Consider the following 27,996-nt stretch of genomic DNA (forward strand, 5'->3'; position numbering starts at 1 on the left):
AAGTCATAGATTTGACTTCTATTTTGTCAAGTGAATAGACTTGCTATGCATTCCAATGTCTCTAATAATTATGTTTACCTTGGCTTCCTTGGCACTGATTCACAGAAACTGTCAGAGCTAGAAGTGTATGGTTGAGGCATGCATGTACAGGCACGTGGACTAAACAGCGTGTGCTGCCTCCTCTTGGTGGATCAGGTGCACTGCCAAATGTCATGTGGAGCTGTGCAGTCTTAGTATTTCTCAGTTTATCAGCACCACAGGCACAAATCAATTTGAGTGAGAGAATAAGAAACAGATTTAGCAGTTGACTGAAAGCAGCTACAACAGTAAAGCCCAATAAAATTGAAATAATAGGTAGTAATTACCTTTGGGAAGAGAACAACCTGCAATTACCTAGTACATAGTTATTCAAGTGATTGGTACAAGGGAAGTAATGAACTATTGATTTCACTATTCATCTTATTCTTAAGTGGCAAGGTGTGTTGTATTCCCAGAAACACAGGTTTGTAATGGTCTCGAAGGAGCTACCTGAGCCATTGTGTCTGCACAGCTTCTCCAAATGAATATTGTGTCTCAATGTCAACCTCCTGCTTTTTCCCAAGAACCCTGCATGCATTTCAATTCCACTGCCCTCTTGAATCTCCTTCTTGGACCTCCTTCCACCACCACACTTCCAGGCAATGCATTCTATACTGTTCATTGTGTGGTAAAGGTTTCCCCCACATCGCATGTTGTGAAGGCATTGGAGAATCTGACTAAAAAGAGGTTAATAAAAATTGTTCTGGAGCTAAGAAACTTCAGCTGTGAAGATAGATCAGAGATATTGGGATGTTTCTCCTCAGAGAGGGAAAGATTAGAATGAGAAACCTATAAAACCTTCTGTATTCCACACATGGCTTTCACTTGTATTTATGAATAATATGTTGGCACTGCAAGGACTTTCAAAGGGTAGATTTACAACTGACAATGGTGAGTCATTAGGCATGACTAAGCCACAATCAGATCAGAGATACTAACTCTCAGGTGGCAAGTTGGAACAGAAAATCTGCTGCAGAGGATTCCGGTGAATCCCTCAATGAGACAGCACAAAGACAAAAGCTGATGAGTATACACAATAAAATGCTCAGTACATTGACAGCTTGCCAGAAAACCTAACTGCATAGACAAGAAATGGAGAAGTGTGGCTGCAACATGCACAAGCTTTACACGATAAAAGAATTAAATGAGGACTAGATTTGTAGATACCCTCACTTCAATGCTTTTGGCCATACTGGTGGCATATGCCTAGAAATGGCCAGTCACAAAATGGCGAATTCCAAAATAACCAACCATTTTCTATATGGGATTTGGAAAACATGTACTTTTACCTATTATAATATCGTGCTATTGAACGTTAGCAGAGATAGTTAGGTTTTCTCTTGGTGGGGCTGATTGCTTTCTGGCGATTTTGTGGTGGGAATTGTGCTTGCTATTCCAGCAGATGTGCCTCTCAGAATTCAGCTACTCCATCAGTAATCTGTCATGATGACTGGGTGAGCCATATTAAGGCATTTTTACAGCTTTGTGATGTGCATTTTGGATAGTGGGCTCAAAAGGGAAGAAATTAATACTAAATGAACAAAGTTACCAGAGGGCAGCTCCCGCATTAGGGAGAGTCAACTGGTGATGCCTTAACCTGATGGTCACCATACGTCAGACATGGGGAGAGATTTAGAAGGAAAGCCTTTTTGTGGTAATCTCAGCCAGTGTAGGAACTAAACTCGTGCTGTTGGTATCACTCTGCATTGCTATCCAACTACATGAGTTAATTGACCCTTTTTAGGATGTAATACCACAATATACTGCCTATGAACAGGAGTAGGTCATTCAGCCCCTCTGCTCTTCAATAGGACCATGGCTGCTCTGACATTCCTCATCCTTACTTAAATTGAATTGAATTGAACTGAATTGAATTGAATTTGTTGTCATGTGTACCGAGGCACAGTGAAAGGCTTTGTCTTGCAAGCAATACAGGCAGATTACATAGTTAAGTAGCTACCACCTGATGAAGGAGCGTCACTCCGAAAGCTAGTGTGCTTCCAATTAAACCTGTTGGACTATAACCTGGTGTTGTGTGATTTTTAACTTTGTATACCCCAGTCCAACACCGGCATCTCTAAATCTTAAGTAGCATAGATAATAAATTATAGGTAAATAGTGGCAAAAACAAAAATACAGGTACAGGCGAATGTTAAGGGTTTGTGACTCCATTCTGTATTCTAACAACAGTAGGGTAGAAACTGTTACGAAACCGGCTGGTGCATGTGCTCAGACTTCTGTACCTTCTCCCCGATGGTAGAGGTCGTAGTAAAACATTGCCAGGATGGGATGGATCTTTGAGAATTCTGGCGGCCTTTCCTTGACAGTGAGCCTGGTAGGTGGATTCCATAGATGGGAGTTTGGCCTTTGTGATTGTCTGAGCTGAGTTCACCACACTCTGTAACCGTCTCCGATCTTGAATGGTACAGTTGCCAAGCCAGGTAGTGAAACATCCAGACACAATGCTCTTGATTACGCACTTATAAACATTGGCAAGGGCATTTGTCATCATGCCAAATTTCCTCAGCTGCTTGAGGAAGAAAGGATGTTGTTGTAACCAGTGCATCCACATGAAGAGTCCAAGAAAGCTTGTTGTGGATAACCACTCCCAGGAGCTTGGCACTCTCCACTCATTCCACCTCCATGCTGTTAATGTGTAGGGGGGTATCAGTAACATCCCACCGAAAGTTAACAATGAGGAGCTTGATTTTGCTGGCATTGAGAGCTAGGTTGTTCTCAGTGCACCATTTTCCCAGGTCTTCCACCTACTGTCTGTAGTCTGTTCCGTTGTCATCTAAGATACGACCGACTATGGTGGTGTCATCAGCGAACTTGTAAATGGCATTAGTCTGGTATTTGACGACATAGTCATGGGGATACAGTAAGTACAGTAGGGGGCTGAGTATGCTCCCCTGGGGGCTCCAGTGTTGAGTGTTAGTGAGGATGAAATATTGTCCCCAATCTTCACTGATTGTGGTCTGTGGGTCAGGAAACTGAAGATCTAGTTGCAGAGAGTGGGGCTTTGTCCGAAATCACTATGTTTAGTAATCAGTCTCGAGGAGATAATAGTATTGAAGGCTGAACTGTAGTCAATGAGTAGGATCCTTACGTAACTGTTCTTGGTGTCAAGATGGTCTAGGGAGGAGTGAAGGCAACTGATACAGCATCTGATGTGGATCTGTTGGTCCGATCGGCAAATTGGAGTGGGACAAGAGTAATGGGGAGGCTGGAGTTGAGAAATGCCCTGACCAGCCTTTCAAAGCACTTCATGACCACCGAAGTTAAGGCCATTGGGCGGTAGTCATTGATACATGCTGCATGAGCCTTATGAGGCACAGGGATGATGTTGGTCCTCTTGAAACAGGCAGGGACAGTAGCCTGCTGCAGGGAGAGGTTGAAGATGTCCGAGAAGACCTCTGTCAGTTGATCTGCGCATGGTCTGAATGCACGACTTGGTACTCCGTCTGGTCCCATCACTTTCCTTGGATTCACATGAAGGAAAAGTGATCTGACCTCTGATGCAGTGACTGTTGGGATAGGTCTGTCAGGACCTGTCAGAATAGGTGTTACCTCGCCGCCAGAATTCAGCTCAAAACAAGTGTAGAGGGCATTGAGATGATCTGGGAGGGATATATCATTGTCTGCTATCCTGTACTGTCTCTTTTTAGAACCTGTGATGTCATTCAGTACTTGCCATAATCACCAGGTGTCTGTCAGGGTCTCTAGTTTGGATTGGTATTGGTCCTTGGCTGTCTTAATGGCTTTGCGAAGGTCATACTTGGATTCCTTATTTTTGAGTGGGTCTACTTTCCTGCCTTTTCTTCATTACATTCAATGCCCCAACTGATCAAGAATCTATCTGTAGTGATTGTAATGAGGTCAGCCAGGTGGACCACATAGAATATGAGTTCCCTGATTGGGGCTGTTAATCTGGTCCAATCAGGGAGCCTTGGCTGACACATATAAACAGGAGTGTCAGGGGTTCTGTTCACTCTAGGAACTGGCTGTGAGCTAGCTGGGTCAGTGTCATGTTCTATGTACATGTAAATAAAGGGTGACCTGATAACGGGATACTGGACTTTGTGGAATCAATTCAGTTATGACAAGAGTGGGATTAGTGATCTAACAATGTAAAAGCACCTGATAGCTTAAGCTCAACTGGACTTCAAACAGGTACTACAACTAGCTTTGTCATTAAAAAATGCAGTAAGTGGAGCGTATGCGTTACAGGCTGCGCCGATGGAAGTGATCACCCTCTAATAGATCTGCTCAGTTGCTCAACATCCTTATTTTAACCTGGGCCAATGCCACCATTTTATGGTTTGGCAAAGACAGAAGTAAGGTAATAATTTAGTACCTCTGCCATATCCTCTCCTTCAGGGAGCAGCTTACCCTGCTTGCTCCTTATGTTCCCCACTCCATCCTTCCCTAATCTTTTACTATTAATTTTTTGAAGAATATTTTACTATTTGTTTAGGGTGTAGGTTTGCTCGCTGAGCTGTAAGTTTAATATCTAGACGTTTCATTACCTGGCTAGGTAACATCATCAGTGGCGACCTCCAAGCGAATTACCTGCAAGTTACAATTTGTTTTACAGCCAGTCATCCTTTCCTCATGTTTCCTCTTAGCCTTCCTTACTCCAACCTCAGCCTTTCTCATGTACTGTTCTTTGTTATGTCCTGAAATAATTTACCAGGATATTGCCTGGTTTGGAAGGTATTCGTTATGTGGAGGGATTGAACAATCTTGGTTTGTTTTCACGTGAAGGTTGAGGGATGACAGGTGATCAAATAAAAGTTTGCAAAATTATGCCATTCATGAATAGAATGGAAAGTCAGAGTGTTTTTCCTCGGGGTAGAAATGTCATTTACTAGGGCACATGGATTTAAGCTAAAAGGGATTAAGCTGAAAGGAGATGTGAGAGGCAAATCTTTCACACATAGGATGCCTGGAGTGTGCTGCCAGAGGAGCTGGTGATGGTATATACAAAGCAGTATTTAAGAGGCATCTTGACAGATATATGAATAGGTAGGAACCAGAGGGATATGGACCTCATAGGGACAAAATGTTTTTAGTCCAGAAGGGCACATTGTGTCAGTGTAGTCTTGATAGGTTGAAGGGCTCTTCTTGTGCTGTACTGTTCTTTACTCATGTTTGAGACATTCTTCCTAATTTGTATTGCTATTATTATTCTGATATACATCATATGCCACCTTTATCTTGTTGTTTCCTCATCAATATCCTGAGTCATGCAGAGTACTTTAGTGTTGCATTCCCCATGTTTATTTCTCATGGGGATGTATCGAACTTGCACCGTATTTATCTCTTGTTTGAAAGAGAGCCCAGAGGAAGTGGGTGAAGTCCTTGATGGATACTTCACGTCAGTACTTACCAAGGAAAAAGGCATGGCTGATGGTAAGATTGGGGAGGGGGATGCTGATATTAAGAAGGAGATGTGTTGAGTGTCTTGAAAAACATGAAGGTAGGTAAGTCCCTAGGACCTGAAGGAATCCATCCCAAGATACTGAAGGAGGCAAGGGAAGATATTACTGAGGCCTTGCCAGAGATCTTTGTATCATCTTAAACAACAGATTAGATCTCAGAAGACTGGAGAATAACCAATACTGTCCCTTTGTTTAAGAAGGGCGACAGAGATTATCCAGGAAATTACGGACCCATCAGTCTTAAGACCATAAGACCAGAAAACATAGAAGTGGAAGTAAGGCCATTTGGCCCATCGAGTCCACTCCACCGTTCAATCATAGCTGAAGAGTATTTCAACGCCACTTACCCACACTCTCCCAGTATCCCTTAATTCCTTGCGAGATGAAGAATTTACCAATCTCTGACTTGAAGATATTTAATATCCTGGCCTCCACTGCGCTCCGTGGCAATGAATTCCACAGGCCCACCACACACTGAAGAAATGTCTCCTAATTTCCAGTTTAAACTGACCCCCTCCAATTCTAAGGCAATGCCCATGGGTCATAGTATCCTGCCTGATGGGAACAAATTCCCTGCATTCACTTTTTCTAAGCCATGCATTATCATGTAAATTTCTATTAGATTTCCACGCAACCTTCTAAACTTTAATGAATACAATCCCAGGATCCTCAGCCGTTCATTGTACGTTAGGCCTACCATTCCAGGGATCATCCGTGTGAATCTCCACTGGACATGCTCCAAGTCTCTTACATCAGAAGTAAGGGAATTATTGGAGAAGATTCTCAGTGACAGGATTTACTTGCATTTGGAAATACATGTTCAGCTACTCATAAACTAAGTCGATTATACTTCCTCCTAATCATTTTCTAGAATTATGACAACTTTCTCTTTCTCCATCGTATCTGTGCCACCAACAATATTTTCTTTATCAGGGCTTCCAAAATATCTTTTTGCACTTGAACATTTTTCTCTTTCCCAAGTATAACAGGACCTTCTATATTTCACCTTCTGCATCACTAGCCTCCATTGTCAACAGATTAGCTTTCACCATTTGTGCCATCATCAGTGTATGGCTAAGCACATTAAACATGTCCATGTTTCCCCCTCTTCTAACAATCTGATAAGATTATTCCTTCTATAACATCCTGGTCCAATTCCTTTAATGTCCTCTATCCCTCTTCAGAGTCATTACTACACCAGCACAGGAGTGCAATGCCTGGCCAAAAATATAAAGGAAAATAGTAAAAGCTTTTTTAGGTATGTGAAAGGGAAAAAAATGGTTAAGACTAAAATTGGGCCCTTGAGGAGAGAAACAAGGGACTATATTATGAGGAACAAAGAAATGGCAGAAGAGTTGAATTGGTACTTCAGATCTGTGTTCACTGGGGAAGACACAAGCAATCTTCCTGAGGTAACAGTGGCTGAAGGACCTGAACTGAAGGGAATTTATATTTGCCAGGAATTGGTGTTGGAGAGACTGTTAGGTCTGAAGGTTGATAAGTCCCCGGGGCCTGATGGTCTACATCCCAGGGTACTGAAGGAGGTGGCTCTAGAAATTGTGGATGCATTGGTGATTATTTTCCAGAGTTTGATAGATTCAGGATCAGTTCCTGCGGATTGGAGGATGGCTAATGTTGTACCACTTTTTAAGAAAGGTGAGAGAGAGAAAGCAGGAAATTATAGACCAGTTAGCCTGACCTCAGTGATGGTCAGAGTCAGCATGGATTTATGAAGGGGAAATCATGCTTGACTAATCTACTGGAATTTTTTGAGGATGTAACTCTGAAGATAGACAAGGGAGATCCAGTGGATGTAGTGTACCTGGACTTTCAGAAAGCCTTTGATAAAGTCCCAAGAGAAGGTTAGTGACCAAAATTAGGGTGCATGGTATTGGGGCAAAGTACTGACTTGGATTGAAAATCGGTTGGCTGACAGGAAATAAAGAGTAGTGATAAACGGCTCCCTTACAGAATGGCAGGCAGTGACCAGTGGGGTACCGCAGGGATCAGTGCTGGAACTGCAGCTTTTTTACAATATATATTAATGATATAGAAGATGGTTTTAATAGTAACATTAGCAAATTTGCTGATGATACAAAGCTGGGTGGCAGGGTTAAATGTGAGGAGGATGTTAGGAGATTACAGGGTGACCTGGACAGGTTAGGTGAGTGGACAGATGCATGGCAGATGCAGTTTAATGTGTATAAATGTATGGTTATCCACTTTGGTGGCAAGAACAGGAAGGCAGATTATCACCTAAATGGAGTCAGGTTAGGTAAAGGTGCAGTACAGAGAGATCTGGGTGTTCTTGTACACCAGTCAATGAAGGTAAGCATGCAAGTACAGCAGGTAGTGAAGAAAGCTAATAGCATGCTGGCCTTCATAACAAGAGGGATTGAGTATAGAAAGAGGTTCTTCTGCAGCGGTACAGGGCCCTGATGAGATGGCACCTGGAATAATTGTGTGCAGTTCTGGTCTCCAAGTTTGAGGAAAGACATTCTTGTTATTGAGGGAGTGCAGCGTAGGTTCACGAGGTCAATTCCCGGAATGGCAGGACTGTCTTATGTTGAAAGATTGGAGCGACTGGGCTTGTATACCCTTGAGTTTAGAAGGCTGAGAGGGGATCTGATTTAGATGTATAAGATTATTAAAGAATTGGACACTCTGGAGGCAGGAAACATGTTTCTGCTGATGGTTGAGTCCCGAACCAGAGGACACAGCTTAAAAATAAGGGGTAGGCCATTTAGGACAGAGGTGAGGAGAAACTTCTTCACCCAGAGTGTGGTGGGTGTCTGGAATGCTCTGCCCCAGAAGGCAGTGGAGGCCCAGTCTCTGGATTCATTTAAGAAAGAGTTGGATAGAGCTCTCAAGGATAGTGGAATCAAGGGTTATGGAGATAAGGCAGGAACAGGATACTGATTGAGGATGATCAGCCATGATCATAATGAATGGTAGTGCAGGCTCGAAGGGCAGAATGGCCTACTCCTGCACCTATTGTCTATTGTCTTTATCTCTCTCTCTCTCTTCTCACAATCGGATCCTATGGTGAAATACTGATTTCTATCCATGTCTTCCAACCCAATATGCTGTTTTGGGTAATGAGGATGTGGTCTTTTCACCAGCTTGCCATTTTAATGCTCCATTCTATACTGTCTTTCTTGTTCTTGGCTTCCTATACAGCCCCAGTGAATCCTACTGCAAGTTCAAGCAATATTCTTCATCTTTAGATTAGGTACTCCTGATCTAAACCTCCATTTAAACAAATTTAGATTTCACATGCTCCTTTGTGGGTGTATGGTGCTGATTTTAGAAGCTACCTACACCACAGCTATTGGAAATGGAACAGGAATGGACTGGCACTTAGCGTGATGATCCCCTAGAATCTGATCCATCACTCTGAGGTCTATCTACCTTTCTCTTTGAGTCTAGGCAGCCATCCTCCTTTACCAGCTTTTCTGTGCATCCTTTTGACATTCTATTGAAATTTCCATTTCGTTTGGATGTATCTTTTTGTTCAAAATTTGTCTGATTTCTCTCCTTTTTGTACTATCATCCCTTTCACTCTTGTCCTCCACTCTAATGGTGTTTTTCTTCCTACCTCTGATTTTCCTGGCTCTCTGCATGCTTCAAAGTTTTTGGATCTCTAATAATTTCCACTCTAATGGAAGATCATCAGCCTGATGTATTCATTCGGTTTTCCACTCTCTACATATTCTCACCTGCACTGCTGAATATTTCCAGAGTTTTCTGTGTGTGTCTTCCATCAACCCACTTGTCTTGCTTTTGTTTAGTTATTCAAACTGAGAAAATAAAATCACTCATCTCAATGAGGTAAATCAATTTGAATCTGACACCGATGAGAGTGCGGAATTCTTTATTGTGTATCTTTGAAAATTTCCATACAGTTGAATTTTCACAGGAATCAACATTTAAAAGGGACAGTTCAAGTAAACTGCTTTCAGTCCAATAATCTACTGGGCTCATTAGTACTCAAGATCAAAAGCTGATTTATTACAATTGTTCAGAACATTCTGAATGTTAACATTACAAAATACATCTGATTAACAAAGTTCAACCAATATAATTATTTTCACGTAATAATTGGCCGTAATCAGTGTTGTGAGTCAAGTGAGATGTCCTCAATTGGACAAATTTGGATAGAAAATGAACACAAATGGGGCAGATTGTGTTTACCTTTCCCACTAAACGTTACCAGTAGTGAACAGTAACTTGCAGCAAATGGGGTCCCAAATGGTGAAGGGCAGGAGCTGCAGCCAGTAATGTGTATTGTAAACTTGCAAACTCATTGTCAATCTGTTGGTTGGTTATTTGAAAATCTGAGTTTTGTACATCTATCAAATAAGAACATCAGATTAAAGATGGCAATGAAGATTGACTGTTAACTGTCAGAGCAGCTGCTGTGAGACTACTATAATAACAGGTCACAGCTGAAAACTTATAAAAGTGGACAGTAATGAACTGGCACACAGACCGAGTTTTGGTATTCTAATGAACAAATATGAGAGCCCTCATCTTTCTAAAGTCAAACAACGGCCTAACCCATCAGGTTCTTTCTCTACTTACAATCTTTGGTTACTGGCAATATATGATTAAGGGTGGATACTCTGTGAATGTTTGAGTCAAGTCAATATAAGACTGCCCACTGTCTGTTTACTGATGTTAAAGTTTCAGTTTATTTCAAGTGATGTGCTACTGGCATACTTCACATCACCCGATGCTGAAAGTTAAATTTTTTTACACCCAATCACAAAGTGTCCTTCACAACTTTCTAATCTGAACAATGTCATATTACCTGCAATTTTGTCTTGTTTTGGGTAGAGACAGGAGAAATGAAAGCAACAAGCTAATTAAGCTTACTGTCCTGGATAGAGAAATCCAAGCCATGTTTGCTAATCAGAGAGCTGATTTACTGAGGAAGGTATTCATGGGCAGTGTGAAATTTGGGAAGATACCTGGATTTTGTCTTGAAAGAGCCAATAGTCTGAAGAATGTACATATTTAATTAGGTTTAGGTCTAAGACCTGTAATATATGATCACCCTTGACCAGGGCAGGCTAGACTGCCAGATAAAATATAATAATGCTTAATTGTGTAAAGAAATATTGTGGCCTGTAAAATTGATGTACTTTATATTCGATTATTTTATGAGTAGTTCTGAAATACGTGAAGAACTTCATCTGGAGATGCAGGTTTAAATAAGAATCACAACAATGATTATTAGAATTAGATACACAAAAACAAAGAGTGACGACTAGGTTTTGCGAACAGCATTGTTTTAATCCATGGAAATATCATTGACATTAAAATAAAGCCAACGAAAAATCTAGACAATGTCTCAAAATTTCTTTTTGTAACATGGACTTATCAGATGTCCCATGAAAGTAGAATGTTTACATATGCCACTGCAGTTATCAATTACCTCTAACCAAACTCGATCTCCATGGTTCAAACTTACTACTAAACCACCTGATGCAACTTCATAATAGGAATTAAAAGGTTGGAAGGTGCTCCAGACAACAGCATCATTTATTTTGAAAACTACATAAGCATTCATTGAATATACTTGGAGAATGTAATGAAAGCGATAAATACCAGCGATCCTCACTTGGTAAATGCCTGTCTCAGGGTGGTAATCCCCATTCTCATTAAAGATTGTTCTCTGCCAAATAATCGGTGTGCCAGATGGAGGATTATTGGTGTCAAGTACAGCTGAAAATGCAGTTGATATCAAAAACGCATTTGGTCCACGGGGTCCCATTGGGCCAGGATCACCTTTTTCTCCCATGGGACCTGGAGGTCCATTTGGACCAATCAGTCCTCTTGGTCCAGGCATTCCTACAGGTCCTTTACGTCCTGGCAAACCATTGCGTCCATTCACACCTTTTTCACCTGGATAACCACGTGGTCCCTGGCGTCCTGGCCATCCAACACTACCAGGTCTTCCAGCAGCCCCTGGTGCACCTGGTGCCCCGTCCATTCCATTGCGACCCGGCCAGCCAATATTACCCGGTTGTCCATTGTCACCTTTAGCGCCAGCTGGTCCGGTTGGTCCAGTTTCACCTTTGATACCTCTTGGTCCATAATATACAGCTGGAAGAAAAGGGGACACCTTGTTGTATTGCTGAGATTTAAGAATCTAATTATTTTCTTGACAACACTCAGAATCAAAAAATGGATACAGCAGATATGGAGTTTAATTCTGTCCAGCCCAGGTAAAAGCTATACATCTAGTTGCATTCCCCTGCCTTTTCTGCAAGTCAGTCCTCTTCTGATAATTATATTATTCTGTTTCAAAACCATGAATGGATCTATCTCCACCTTATGCTCAGGCAGTGTATTCTAAATCATACCCACTTGCAATGTAAAAGGAGCTTTTCCTCATGTCATCTTGCTTTTTATTTCAATGCAATGATGTGGAGAAGTCAATGTTTTGGATGTCAACTTTCTTCTGGAATGGGCACAGTCTTGAGGAAGTGTTACATCTGAAACATTAACTTCTCCACCTCCTGATGCTGCCTGGCCTGCTGTGTTCTTCCAGCCTCCTGCTTGTCTACCCTGGATTCCACCATCTGCAATTTTTTTGTCTCATACTTCAATGTCCTCTGGTTCCCAGTCTCTCTGCCAACAGGAACATTTTTAATCTGTCTAAACCTCCCATGGTTTTGAACACCTTTTTCACCTGGATAGCCATGTAGCCCCTGTCATTGCAGCCAAATTCGTGCATTAAAACTGTCCATGTGCTGCCCACCACCTGAAAGTTCGGAAATGTGTACAGCTTTTCCTCACATTCTGTGGTTTTTTTTAAGATTAGATTCCCTACAGTGTGGAAACAGGTCCTTCGGCCCAACAAGTCCACACCGATCCTCCGAAGAGCAACCCACCCAGACCCATTCCTCTAACACTATGGGCAATTTAGCATGGCCAATTCACCTAACCTGCATATCTTTGGACTGTGGGAGGAAACCGGAGCACCCAGAGGAAACCCACGCAGCAACGGGGAGAATGTGCAAACACCACACAGACAGTTGCCCGAGGCGAGAATTGAACCCGGGTCCCTGGTGCTGTGAGGCAGCAGTGCTAACTACTGAGCCATCGTGCCACCCTTTCTACAGCTCCAGAATCCTTATGCCCTATATGTTGCTTTGCTAATCAACCTGCTTTTTGCTTAATTTGTTTTTGGGAAGTATGTTGTTTAACCCAGCATTTATTGCCCATCTCTTACTGCCTGCATCGATGCTTTGTCTTCACGACCCACTACAGTCCTTTGGATGTGGCTGCACTCACAGTGCCATGCAGGAGGGAATTCTCAGATTTTAACCCAATGACATTGATGGAATAGAAACATTCTTCGTACACTGTGACCTTTATGTCATATTGCCACTCCTAATTTTTCCTTCCAAAATGCATCACTTAATTCTTCTCTGCATTAAACTTCATCTGTCACATTGGCAAAAGTGAGGACTGCAGATGCTGGAAACCTCTTCCTTATGAAGGGCTTTTGTCCGAAACGTCGATTTTCCTGCTTGTCGGATGCTGCCTGATCTGCTGTGCTTTTCCAGCACCACTTTAATCTAAACCCTTCATCTGTCACATGTTCATTCATGCCACCTACCCCTCTGACTTCCTCAACCCACAATAATTCTACACTTTGTTATGTGCATAATTTTGAAATAGATTAACATATGTCAAGAAAAGCATTAGTCTCAATTAAGCCTTAGGAACCTCCCAAGATATCACCCTCTAGTGGAAGAAACAACAGTTTACCAGCACCACTAGTTCCCCTGCACCAGACAGTGTTCCCATCAGATGTGCATGATGATACATCAGGTTACATTATGCATGGCTGAATATGGACAGGAATCGTCTATGGAGACTGAATTTAAATATTTCTCAACTTTTGATGAACAGTGCCAGGCATGAAAGGAGAGTTCATAATCATATTTTGAAATGATAACTAAGTTCTCCATCTGACCTGTGTCTGGAGGATTCCATCCCAGTGTCAGTACATCCTTGTCTTTTACCCTCACTGTATATCTCAACTCCTTTTCAATGCCTTGCATGCCTGTCATACATGTCAGGAAATGCAGATGCCCTCCCATCCATTTTCTATTTTGTTTCATTCATAGATACAGCTCTTTGAAGAATGGTAACATTTCTCCTAAACCTATATGAAATAATTGCATGCTTATCCTGTGAATTAAATAGAAGTTTACCTGTAGCAGAAAATCTTGCTGGTTCTATCAAACAGAGTAAACAATCATCATTTTGCTGTGAGATTATCTTAATTTATGATGCAATGGTTTCCTTTTTATTCCGCTACTGTTCGATGTTTATCTCTTCCTGTCTTGCCTGAAAGAATTAGCTCCTTCTGAGACCTAGTCTCATTGTTGCCTGATTCCATCAGTATTTTCACCAAGTAACAGGAGTACATATTGATTGCCACAGAGGAAGGAGTGCATCAAAGCTAACTTCTATCTTGCCCTCTGCAAGCCACTGAATCAGACAATATAGGTGAAGGGCATTCAGCCCATCAGGCGATGCCAGCTCTTTGACAGGGTTATCCAGTTAATCCCACTGCATTTGGCTGTAACTTTTCCTTTTCTACAATCCTCTTTTGAAGTTTACTATTGAATCTGCTTTACCACCATTCAAGTGTATCTCAGGATACAGACTCAAAGAGATGCTCCTGAAATGCATGGCATTTGTGGTAGACAATACCTAGTGTGCATCAACCACACACACCAAACAGCTATGAACTTACGCATCCTTCATTGCTTTCCTTCAATGTAAGAGCCATGTTATTATTGCTCTTTACTTTCCTGCCTCCAGCGCAGAGATGGTGAAACCAATTGCCCATACTATCACCTTAGCACATCCTGATGGCTAACCTCAGAGATTTCTGTCTTTGCTTACATATTGTAGCTGCCTAACAAGGACACTAATGTAATATGTGAAGTTTAATTTCCTTTTGTTTATTTTGAATTAAAAAGGAAGACCTATCAACTTATCAATTTATCACCTGGAGCAGTCACTACAGTTGATGTTCGGTTATGGTATTGCTGTTCTTACCAACACAAGCCGGTGCAGAAGTTTGCCAGCGACAGTTTGGCATGCAGTGTATTTGTGATTTTCCCACAAGTTCAAATCCACTATTACACTTGTATATGGCTCCTCTTCCACGGATTGTCCACCTTCCATTTTTCAGAGGAGGAGGTTTACCGCAAGGAAGACCTGAATTTTTTTTAAAAAGAAAAATAATATTTAACACTGTCAGAATTATTGGGAAGGATTTTCATACCCTGCCTGCAAACAGAGATATCATTGACGATGAAACTCAAATACAGTACTTGAAACTATTGGAAAGAACGCACCATCAATAACCAAAGTAAAGCCATGAAATGCTGTGTACCCAAACAGTTTGATCGAGCTTTCACAACACTTCCCAAATTAACAGCCCTGACACTGGACAACAAGGGCAGCGGGTGCAGTGAATATCACTGCCTCCAAGATACCCTTCAGTCAAGCAGTATCCTGACATGGACATACATCACTGTCACTTTAGCATCAAAATCATGTAACTCCTTAGCAGATGGCATTGTGAAAGCAAATACTGCTCTTCTGTGAGGCCAAAACAGAAATATTTCTGAATGGGTAGATGTCCTAGGAACTTAACCAAAAATTGTCTTGACCATGCAAAAATTGGACATTGTTATCTGATGTCGTATGTCCTCCACTGTTACAAGTTCAGCTCCTCGAGCCTGGCCCAGGATTTAATAAGATCATGACTAATATGGTGCTGGCCTAAATGCCACATTCTTGCCTATTCTTGATACCTATCAGTTATTGATTACTGAGGGAGTCAATTTACCCCTGTGTTAAAAGTATTCAATAAGCCCACCCCTCCACAGTGTGAGGAAGACAGTTCCTAAAAGACATGATCCTTTGAAAAAAAAAGTCCTCATCTCTAGCTTAAGTGGAAGCCCCTTTATTTTGAAACTGTGTTCCCTAATTATTGCCTTTCTTACAAGGGGGAACACCTTTTCAGCACCCACTCTGTAATGTCCCCTTGGGATCTTAAATATTTCAACAAGGTAATCTCTCATTCTTCTAAACTTCTACAGATACAAGCCCAGTCTGTCTAACCTTTCCTCATATGACAACCCTGCATCCCAGATATCAGTTGATATCTAACACATTTACCAGCTTCATAAGGAGATTGAAACTATTCACAGTACTCAAGATATGCTTCACCAGCATCTTTGCCACTGTAGCAAAACATCATTCCTTTTATATTCTATTCTCACATTAAATTCATGGGTGAGAATTTTAAATGAGAAGAATTGGGTACCAGGAACTAATAAAGATCACCAAGGACAGAGGTAATGGATAGTGAAACAAAAGCAGAAATTGCTGGTGAAACTCAGCAGCTCTGGCTGCATCCCTGGAGAGAAAGCAGAGTCAACATTTCAAGTCCAGTAACCCTTGCTCAGAACATGGCAGACAGTAAGCCTTGTTATGGGGAAGGATAGGGACAGCCAAATTTTGAAATGAGCTGAAATTTGCACAAAATGGTGGTTAGGAAATTGCCTAAAAGAGCATTGGAATAGTCAAAGGTGGAGATGTAATGATAAGAATGAAAATTTCAGTAGCAGATAGTGGAATACCTTTGTAATGTAAAAGATAAAGCATTGGAAGCTCAGCTCAGGGACAAATAGGAAATCAAGATTGCACAGTCAAATTCAATCAGGTGCAGCATGAGACTTATATATGTTTCATATATACAGAAGATAATACATAATCAGAAGGACAAAACATTACCCTTATTCTGTCAATATAGCAGCAGAAAATCAATTATTTGAACATCAAATGCTCCGTTACGGTTATTTTAAAAGAGCAAATTTTGAACATTTGATCCCAATGCAGCAGGTAACAATCCTTCACCTTCGCATTTTTAGAACTCTTGTGATGTGGTGGTAGTGTCCCTACCTCTGGATCAGAAGTTCTGAGTTTCAGGCCAATCTGTTTCAGAGGTAACAAGTCTTAACAAGTTGATTTAAAAAAAAAACGTCTTAGTCTGAACAGTGTTTAAAGCTATTTCATAACACACCTTCTATTCGTTTTTGCAGACCATTGATTTCCACTGAGTTGCTGTCAACTTCAGGGCTAGTGACAAAACAGGAAACAAATGTGAGGAACTGCTTCTGTAGATACATATCAAAAACTGAAGTGTAAACACTACGCAGACCAGTAGGGTATGACTGTGATCTATTTGGCGTGGTAGAATTCTCTTTGTACTGGTCAAAAGTAGGTAGTGGGTTTTTTGGTGAAATCTTCCCCAGTTTTTCATCTTTATTATAACATCCAAAACTGACCTTAAAACCATCCCAGATCAAGAAATAGGAAATAATAAATTCTTTTTGCAGTTTTACACAGCCTCAGCCCATCTACAACCTTCAAATAAAAAGCTTTAACAAAATTCCGGTGATTTTTTTTCAGGCAGTGTGATTATTTTTATTACCTAAGGGTTTAAACGAGATGAAAGATGTACAGTGGAAATGATGAGTTTGAATAAACAGACAAAAATGAGAAAGATCCTTCTTGCTTTCCACACCCTGAAAAATGCCTGATGAAAGGATGGTTTGAAAATGTAATCGTCCAGCTACTGAAAGGAAAACAAACTATTGCCTGAATTTCTTGGCCCATGATGGTGAGATGGGAGGTGGAAAATAGCAAAGAACCACATTCTGCTTGGCATTCCTGCCACCAAAAAGTTTCTCAGGGACTGTCAGGAGATACAACAGCTGCTGCCTGAATGGCACTTGGAGCCAAATGTCATGCTTAAACCATTATTACAAGCAATTTTGCTACACAGACAGTAGCAGGGGCAGAGTGACCTCCTGCAATGTACAAATTCTACCATATTAATTCTCCCTGTAGCAGGGTGAGGCTTATGAAGGGAGACGTTTGATGCCCCAAACTGGGGGCCAACAAGAAAAACTCCAGCTGCAACTCTATCACAGCTGCCTCCAATGAAATGGTCCACTAGCAACTTTCATTGAAATTTGGATCTTGAAGGCTGTTGACACATTGAAGTTCTCTCAGGTTATCAGATCTGCCTCGGCAATGCCCACCTCTCACTGCTGACCCTCCATACTGCCAGTCCCTGGGTTTGTTCTAAAGCATTGACAGCTTACTCATTTAGGCAATTCGGAAGCTGCTTCAGATACATATTGTTTGCCCAACCTTGGGAATCCTATTTTACCCTGTCAGAGTTCCAGACTGGGCAGGGAAATCCATCCTTTGTTTCAAATAAAGTGACTGAAGTCTCTGTCAGACCCATCCGATATTGGTGCTGTTAATAGTTTTGGCGTTGTCAGGTGAAAAATTGCTTACTTCTGTGAATTATCTGACTTCCTCCATTCCTACTACAAACTGTTAGACCTCATGAGGTAGAAACACACTGTTCATTCAATAGGAAGAGGGACCAGTCTAATCTACAGATAATTTCCAGAAATTGCCATATGTGAGGTGGTCTGCTCTGTGATGTCAGTTAACTAAAGTTTCAGCCAGAATAAATGGCTGGTGTAGCAGTGGAAATATCATAGTGGTAAAGTAGGATGAGGCTTTTGACTTCCTAGAGAGCAGGCTGACCCTTGGAAATAAGTTCGCATGACTCCTGGGAGTTGTGCATGGCAGTAGGGGGTTTATTGGGGAAGGGTGGTAGGGAGAAGGCCAGGATCACAGGAGCAGAATTGTTTACAGTTTTGATCCAGTCACTGAATGCATGCCACTGGCTGTGATACTCTGCAGTTCCTATTATGCATAGTACAGTTCCACCCACAATCCAACATTGTCACTGCCAATGTCACCATTTACAGCCTGTTTAGTGTGAAAGCAGGTCTCGGGAGGAAAATATCTACCTGAGGGCTCTCTCCACAAGTCCAATGGCCTCCACAGAATCTACAGAGAGATCAGAAATACGTCATGTAAGTCTCACAACACAAGATTCAGAAACATACCTTCCCATTTAACTGCAAACCTTATGGTGGAATATAACTCCTCCTCCCCCATCCCCAACTTTAGTGAAGCAATGGTAGGTCTGGGGTGAACACACTGAGGTAAGATTCTCAAGTTTTAACAGCCTTTGTTAATTGAATACCAAAGCATAATTGAGCACTCTGTTTCTGCAACATTAATTTCAGTATTTACTATACTAATTCCATGGTAACTTCAGCAGCGCTCACTGATGCTCAGTTCTGGGTTGTGATGGGACACTTAGCTCCACTTACTATTGAAGCCTTGGTCCAAATAAAACAAAAAGAGCTGAATTCCAGAGGAAAGGTGAGTGACTCCCTTTGACGACAAACGTTTCACCAATTTAGTATCCAGTATCCCGGTCAAATTGGAAGTAAATGGTAAGCAGGGAAAGCTCTACTCTGGTTGGAATTAAACCCAGCACAATGAAAAATGGCCACATAAGGTTATATGAATTGAATAGAATGTACAACATAGTAACCGGCCATTCAGGCCAAATGGTCTATGCCTATTCTTATCTCCATCTACTTCTATCAGCATGTTGTTGTTGAAGGACAATCACCTCAGCACAGAACAGTGGGCTACAGAAGTTCTTCAGGGCAGTGTCTTAGACCCAAATGTCTTCAATAACTTCAATTCCATAAATTCCATCATAAGATCACAATAGGGATGCTCCATTAAGATTGCATAGTGTTCAATTCCAATTGCAACTCTACAGATACTAAAGCAGTTCACACCCATACGCAGCATGGCAATGGAAAACATTCAGACTTGAAGAAGTGAAAGGTACCATATATGCTCCTGTAGTTGAGTATGTTTAGTCTTACTCTGCAATACACAGCACATATCCTGATGGAAGACATTTGGGTAGGTTTTGCATTCACATGCACCAGTCAGGAGTGTGATAAAATCACCACTTTTTCCATCACTGTTACTGAATTGCATTGTAGATGTACTACAGCACATGGACAGCAATAGTTTCCAGGAGGCAGCTCACTGTCTAAGGTCACCGTCAAACAATTGAGATAGGCAAAAAGTGCTGACTTTACCAGCATGCACTCATTCTACATACGAATCAAAAGAAAATCCATATCACATTCAGCTTCTAAAAATTATGCTGTTTTAAAGACACTTTCCAGCAAATTCAGTTATGTATATAGGTAAGCTTGAGCTGTGGTTTGGAAAGACACTTTAAATTCCATTAGAATTAGCACAAAATCTCAAGTCTCATGAAGGACTAAAATATCTCATGGTAACATGAATTCAGAGAATCTTATGTCACAAAAGTCATTTGATCCATGGAGTCAGTATCAGATCCTTGAAGAGCCTACCTACATGATCCCATTCCAACTGTTCTTTATTCATATCTTTTTATTTTTATTTCATCAAGTGTTTAAAGACTTCCAACATATCTGGGAAGAACTTGCTATTGTAAACAAATATATCCTTGTTTGAATACTAAAATAATGACTCTTTACTAAATCACAATCCAATGGAAATATTTACAACCATTTACTTTAGCAAGAAACTTCAAAGTTTTGAGCAGTCTATTAGATTTCCCTTTCACGCTGCTCTAATGAAGTTTGCAAAGTCTTTCCTCATAATCAATCAATCTTTTTCTCTACGGTATCTTAAGAGCAACTTCAGCATGCTTTCATAGTAGTAATACCAAGGTTACCCATTTTTTCAGATTTATTAACTTTGCCACTTTAAAATTCTGTGCGTCAGAATCTTTATGACTTAATGTTTTTCAATCTCCCACTTTCTTGAATACCTGTGCAATCCAGTGGGATTTGTTGATTAGGGATCAAAGCTCCTAGGGCAGAGTTATACTGGAGCAGGGGTCAGTTTACTACAATCTCCTGTCTGCACACCAGACGGTAAACTAAGTCACAAATAAAACTGAGTCTCACTGCAGCATCCACAGGACTGCAGCTAGTAACCGTTCTCATCAAACTAGCCCAGGGCTGAGGTCCAGTATTTTAGAGGGAGCAAACATTTTTTCTGCAGTTCAACACCTCTCTGAATTTGTGCTTAGGCAGAGACAGCTCATCTGGGGCTCTTAAATGCCCATTGGCCACTTTTCACCAAAGGGTAAGGAATTCAGGAACATAGGGGCAAGCTCAGTAGGTCAATGAGCTTGGGCTCAGGCAGGAACATGGAGGGGCATCTCCATCACTTTCCAGACTGGATGCACCACCTCCTTCGCAATGATGTATTACCAATGATCAACACCCTCTCATGCCCACTTCATGCTCCCTCCCTGATTTGCATTGCGATCGCAAACCTAGCCCTTGCTCCCTGCCAGCTTCAGAACCCTTCCTGCTGTAAAACCTCAAATCTACCTCATCCTGGGGTCTTCAGTACTTAGAATAGAGACTGTATTTTAAATAATTTAGTTAAAATTCTTTGATTTCTGCCACTACTTGTTGTCTGAATGGTGTACTCCATTCGATGTATGCTGCTGGGACTACTGAACTGCAGGCTGATCAGATAGAGCTTCTTCTCAGGGAGGGACTGAAATCCCACTTACAGCTAATCCCACTTGCTACTCATTAGAATGGAACGGCTATGGGGAAGTTGTGATAGTTAAAGATCGGCAGTTAGCACAAACACCTGATGAAGGAGCAGCACTCTGAAAGCTAGTGCTTCCAATTAAACCTGTTGGACTATAACCTGGTGTTGTGTGATCTTTAAAATCATTAAAGGTGCATTCCCTGCTGGCTCACCAAATGGGAAACACCATTAACTGAAAGATTCTGCCCTTGGTAGGATTAAAAATCCACTACTTTATCCCATCCTTACATGAACTTAAGTCTCAATATTTTTCATGTTATTTAGATGTAAATCAATGATATTTTGCCAGTTGAATCTGGAATTTGACATTTCTAATACATAAACATAGTGCTACAAATTCTTTTAACTGGTAGCTTAAATGTTATGATATTGCATTTGCCTTCTATGCATTCTATTCTTATCTTAGTATGAAGTGTACTCCTATATCGATCAGTGAAGTGTACAAGCAGAGATCCAGGTGAATGGTAAGATGGAAATTTTTATTCTAAACATGGCTAGCTTAGAAGCTTATATTGAATCATTAAGAAGTTTATATAAAGTGGAGTCTATGATTCCTTGAAAGAAGACACTCTCCCGGTATTTTATCAAATCCCAAAGAATGTATGAATCAATGTTTAAGGATTTCCAAACATACAGAAAAATGTTGAACTTTAACTGAACAACAACAAGCTGAAATCCGACAGTATTGAAATGTAAAGTTTTCCATTTCTTGTCCAACTAAGGCAGCCCACCCATTAAATAACTAACTTTTATGGGGATCTCAAGCTGTGAATCTTCTTCCTCATGCATTTATGATTCCAGTTTTCATCAATGAACATACTCCAATTCAAGAAGAATAGCCAATTGGTTGCCAAGCATTTGTGGAATGCTATAGAACCTGTGCATAGGACTGTGTGTTGTCATGAAGGGAAAAGGATCAATACCCTTTCATCACTCAGCACAGTCCTGAAGAACCATGTCTATTCCTCCACTGGTCTCCACACATACAATGCAGGCATGGACCATCTTGTGTCCACACATCTTGACTTGAACTGGACTATGTTTAATTAAACAATCATTTTGCTTATGTGGATAAAGCACAAATAAAGTCAGTCCATCTGGTCACTCCCTGAGTTTGTACAGAGAAGAAGACAGACCTGAGGAATTAGGCTCCGTCTCTTACCTGCTAGGGAAGCATCACTCTGGCAGAGGAAAAACCCAGGGAGAAGCAAGCCCAGGACCCAAATAGGTGCCATTCTGAAAAAAAGCAAACACATTTAGTACATTCGTTCAGCTGAATGCTCTGCTAATGGAGCCAAGAGTATTGGAACTACAGTTGGTTTTGAAACTAAAATAACCAATTAAAGAAACCGGGAAAATATCTGACTCATCATGTTCAATTCTAAATGATCTGACTTGAGCTGTAAAATTCGTCCCAAGTATGAAAACGGCATTTCGCTCTTAAAATTCTTATTTGGATGTCATGAACCCAGCTAGCTCCCTCTTTCTAATCTCTACATAACAGGGGCCTGCTGGTTGCCAAGGAGTGACCTACACAGCCCCCCAGACTGGGAGGCAGACTGTGTCACTCACCTCAGGCTTTCAGAATCTCTCTGAACATGTTTCAGAGTCTCAGCCTTTTAAATACCTTAGCCCCTCCCACTATTTGCATAGTGTGTTCCCTTTCTGGCTTGTCACTTTACATGGTGAGTTATATGGGTTTGGACAATGCCAGGCGCTGCACAGAATCAATCATTCAGCATCAGCAGCTTTAAAGGGACCTTTCTGCTGATTTACACACAGATTAGGTGCTGGAGACCATTTGCTTGAACAAGTGTCTGTGAATGGAACAAGAAAGTTGGTGCTGCTCTCTATTATACACTGCTGGCTTCCTTTCATTGATGTCTTGCATTATTAAAAATAGAGTCATAGAAATGTACAGCATGGAAACAGACCCTTCGGTCCAACCCGTGTTGACCAGGTATCCCAACCCAATCTAGTCCCACCTGCCAGCACCCGGCCCATATCCCTCCAATCCCTTCCTATTCATATATCCATCCAGATGCCTCTCAAATGTTGCAAACATGTCCAATAATGAGCAAACATCAGGGGAAGGTCAGAATTGATCATTGTATATTTGGTGATGAAATGCATACTAAAAGGGTTTTGTTTCTTTATTCAGTTAAATAGATCTGAAATGGAAGAAAAGGCGCTATTGAAGATAAAGCAAAGAATGCTTTTCCCCAATGAATCTGCACTGATGTTTACTTCTCAAAACTGACCTAATATAATTTCACTCTCCTGCATACTCCCACAACTTTCAAAATTCTATGTAAATATTGGGAATACTGAAGCCACTCTCTTCTTACCAAACTCTGTTCCACAGCTACTAATTCCACCTGTCTCTCTATAACTGTCTGAGATTAGACTAATCCACTTGCAACTTCAGTGTAATATTAACTCTGAGATAAGCTTCTCATAATGTATGCATGTCATTACTAAAGTCTGTATAGTTTCACCTCTGTAACATTACTCAGAAGTCCTCCTACCTCAACCTAGCAGCCACTGAAAACCTCAATCTTCCCTTTGTTCCTCTTTCATTTTTAAACTTAGCATACTCCCACTTTCTACCCTCCATAATGTTAAGCAGTACCGTGATTTTAAAATGCTCATCCTTGACAAGAATTTGTATAAAACGCAAAAGGTATTGTGTGCTTATGAACAGCTTCCCATTGGAAATAAACATGTGATGGAAATAAACATGACATTTTAGGTCCTTTCAACTCAGCTGATGAGACTTTACACACGAAGTGGCATGCTAAATTGATTCCAGTTTGTTTGTAACACCTAAGCCACATCACCTGCCAATGCTAACTCCTGACTAATTTTATATGTTCCTTTCTTTTGTCTATTATTTTCCCCATGTTTTGGAGGCCTTTCCTCACCATAGCTCTTGGTTGGACAAACAAAATATCTTTTCATTTAGATATGAAGCATCTTCAGATTGATTACTGTAAACATTCAAAATTGGGATAACAGCCCTCCGGCCTAAGGGGGGACATTTTCATGAAGAGGGTGGTATGTGTATGGAATGAGCTGCCGGAGGAAGTGACAGAAGCAAGTCCAATTGCAACATTCAAAAGGCATCTGGATGGGAAGGGTTTGGAGGGATATGGGCCGGGTGATGGCAGGTGCGACTAGATTGGGTTGGGATATCTAATCAGCATGGACAAGTTTGACCGAAGGGTCTGTTTCTGTGCTGTGCATCTCTATGACTCTATGACTCTGCCCAAATAAATGGTGTTAATCATCAACCTTAGAAAAGCAGCCCAAAACTGTCTGTTCAAATATTGTGTATTTCCTTGATAGTTATTTGCTTTATGGAATTGACAAGTTGGTTCAAAGTGAGTAAGATTGTGTGCAATTTGCACTGACACTCTGGCCAATGATGAATTGGGTAGGGTTTTCAGAAAGCAATTTCAATTGGACTTGTGCAGGCAATATAACAAGAGTGTGCCCATGACATTATGATCCAGGTAGCATTCAAAATCATATCCAAAAAGACTTTTCTTCTTTGGAGAAGCCAAGGCTGAGAAGAGAAGCACTCAAAACCATCGAGGGACCTGGACAGAATAGGTAAGGAAAAGCTGTTACCACATGTGAAAGAACTGGACAAGAGGGGCACAGATTTAAAATAACTAGCTAAAAGAAGTGGCAGTGATATGAAGAGAAGCTATGACACACAGTGAAGGTCTATAACCTATTCCTCGAGAGTGCGGTGGAGGCAGATTCAGTTGAGGCTTTCAAAAGGGAATCCACTGGTTATTTGAAAGGAAGAAGGTTGCAGGCAGAAAGCAGGGGATTGGCATTAAGTGAAGTTCTCATTCAAAGTGCCCATGCACACTCGATCGACTGAATGCCATCCTTCTGCATTGTAATCATTCTGTGATTCAGTGATAAATGTATCTTTCTGGTTAACAATCCAGTGAAACCAAATTCTTTCAAATACACGATAGCCACAGTTGACAGCATTGCACTGCAAGGATTTATGTTCAGAGTTGGAAGTTTTGTGTGGAAATTTTTTGAGAACTAATGGGAGAACTGCTAGCTGTCCATTTGCAAATGATCTTTTGTATATTCTAGAACACATGAGAGAGGCCTAGAAATGTTACCACTTTGACAAGTACTTTGACATTTCATTCATCAGATGAGTGTAGGCAGACCTGTAACCTTCTGTACTTTCTCAGAGGCTGGTACATTGGACCATTAGTAAACCTATGTTTCAAAAAATTGAATTAAAAAGCCATAGATGAATAGTTAAACTTAAACATTCGAATGTTTGTATTAACTTGAAGTTGCAACATTAGTAATAGGAGAGCAATTTGATCATAGAATCATAGATTCTCTACAGTGTGGAAACTAGCCATTTGGCCCAACACGTCCACACCAACTCTCCGAAGAGTATCCCACCCAGACCCATCCCCCATCCCCCATCCCTATTACTCTGCATTACCCCTGACTAATGCACCTAACCTACACATCTCTGAACACTACGGGCAATTTAACTTGGCCAATTCACCTAATTGGCCAATTCATCAAAATATACAAAAATGACTCATTGAGCTGATATCTCCCAATACTGCAGTACACATGAACAGTAAATGTCAAATAACATTTTGCTTCTTTCAAACAAACTACTTTTTCAAAAGTGTAACTGAGCACATTCACACTGCTAACAAGAGAACATATGATTTCATGCATCGCTCAGTCCAGATATAATAAGCCATGTGGTGGCAAATGATCTGAACCAGATATAATCATTGTTTAATCAGATGGTGAATATGCATGGATGGTTTCTGGAGGAAAGGTCTGTAGTTCATGCTTCCCAAGTCACTATGTTCCACATTATAGTGACTTCTAGCTGGTTATCATGCCCTCAATCAGAGAGATGTAACAGATTAGCTTCTGATTCACCTGAGACATTGTACAGAGGCTCTCAACTGAGACAAGTCCACTGTGCACTATTAAGGGTACAGTATGTGACTTGGAGGGGTGGCCTTTGCTCTAGCAGGCATTTTAAAGTTTCATTTTGTCCAATAATTCTGTTGTCAATCAGGCATAGTGTAATAGATTAGATTAATATGTAATGTTGACACAACTTGCAGATTTATTGTTTTAATCATGAGATTTAATAACAACTCCACTGCTGGGCACCAAAAAAATCTGGAGGCAAAATATTCTCCCAAAATATCCTGGTTACTTTTCCAGGATGTGTAGTTTACACTCTCTGCCACAGGAGGAGACAGTACCTTAGAGTTGTCTGCTCTGTGCCTTTGTCTCTCTGGTTTGTTACTGATTTGTACACAAGGAGATGATGAAACCCACAAAAATATTTCTTGATTATGGATTATTTCATCATCTTTCCCCGTGGCTATTTCAATAAGGTACTGCCCCCTCTAAAATAGTCCAATACTGTAGACATTGGTCCTTCTTCCAAATAGGCTGAGTGAAATGAATGTTTACCATTTTTATGGTGATCCAGTCAGAAGAGGCTTGCACCAAGGGACACATTTTGAAAACTAAGGGAAATACCATGTTATGAGGGGTCATTGAATATTTTACGGCTGATTTAAAGGATGACTGGTATAGAAGGCATGCAAGAACGTTGAGTTGAAGCTTCATCAGATCAGCAATGGCCCAATTAAATGGCAGAGAGTCATGGAAATGAATAACATTCTCCTCTGCATGTAGGATGTTATGGCTGTATATTTGTAATCAGGATGGCAGAAGCTGGTACTTATTCTGCTGCTAGACAAGTGGATACACATGCCTATTTTTGGCTTACTGTTCCACTGATGACTGGAAAAGTTGGAATATAGAAATACACAGGCTGGGATTTCCTGTTGCCCCAGTTGTACTAATGCATACAGTGGTGTTTGTGTTGAAACTAGAGAACAACTGTTACATTTCCACTTATGCTCCTTGGAAATGGATTTGCAGCATCAGGATCTGGATGATAGCATGTTCTGAGTTTTCTTGGAAGAGACTGGGAATGTGTACAGCTGACCACCATTTTGTCACATGCTGGGAAGGAAATGCACTGGAGAGTATTCCTCTTTCTACCAGACTCACCCAAGGCACATTCCTAATGCAATACTTCAAACTAATCTCTCATACTGTCCTCTGGTTATAGCTTGCTGTAATCCTTGCATATGTTGTTCTCCGAACACCTATCACTTGCATGCATAAATAAGTGCACAATAAGCACTTTCCTTCACTTTAACATTTGCACATTCCCACATTTCTTACTTCATTTTGCTTATGTGCTCATGTTGGCACATATTTCTCAACCGTTAGCCATATCTTCATTTGCTGGAGTTTGTAGCACAACTCTATGTGCAATGCCTGCCAAAGCTACTTCCACTTTTAACTCTATAACTCACTTTGAAGACAGTGCTATTGGAGCTCACTAGTTTAGGAAGGTTGTCAGCATCTTGCCAATATAGGGTTAGTAACTGGCATCAGGTATACCCTGGTATTTCCTTGCACCTAGACTAGAACCTTCCATGTCTTTTCTCTGACTCCCTAATCCACACAGGGTAACGCTCACCCAAATGTACCACATACCACTCCTTTCACAACTACAACAGAAATTGTGGCACAAAAGTTAGGAGCTGAGCATGATCATTTAATGACAAGTAAGGCGAAGGAACAAGGGTTATTTTCTCACTAATCAAACACTGTGATTGTGTTGAAAAAGATAAGGATGAGGACCAAGTTACCCATCAGTTCCAGTCATTTCTTCTTACCCGTCTGCCTTCGCTCCTGCTCCTCCAGTTACACTGGACAGTAGAACATGCAT

The 27,996-nt window shown here is 41.0% G+C and overlaps 2 protein-coding genes across 2 annotated transcripts in view; one reads left to right on the forward strand and one right to left on the reverse strand.

The window, feature by feature from the left end:
- The window catches only part of LOC140491402 (uncharacterized), a 272,700-nt gene that overhangs the window by 212,713 nt on the left and 31,991 nt on the right, over positions 1 to 27,996 (forward strand). The gene's annotated exons all lie outside the window — the stretch shown is intronic.
- On the reverse strand, positions 9,507 to 27,996 carry LOC140491196 (uncharacterized). The gene is made up of 6 exons (XM_072589175.1): positions 27,944 to 27,996; positions 22,318 to 22,391; positions 18,464 to 18,503; positions 16,651 to 16,706; positions 14,613 to 14,774; positions 9,507 to 11,633 (listed from the first exon to the last, which is right to left on the reverse strand). Exons 1-6 carry the CDS (start codon positions 27,994 to 27,996, stop codon positions 10,879 to 10,881), a joined length of 1,140 nt encoding a protein of 379 aa, XP_072445276.1. The 3' UTR covers positions 9,507 to 10,878.

The sequence above is a fragment of the Chiloscyllium punctatum genome, chromosome 19 (genome assembly GCF_047496795.1).
Source record: "Chiloscyllium punctatum isolate Juve2018m chromosome 19, sChiPun1.3, whole genome shotgun sequence".
NCBI lineage: Eukaryota > Metazoa > Chordata > Chondrichthyes > Orectolobiformes > Hemiscylliidae > Chiloscyllium > Chiloscyllium punctatum.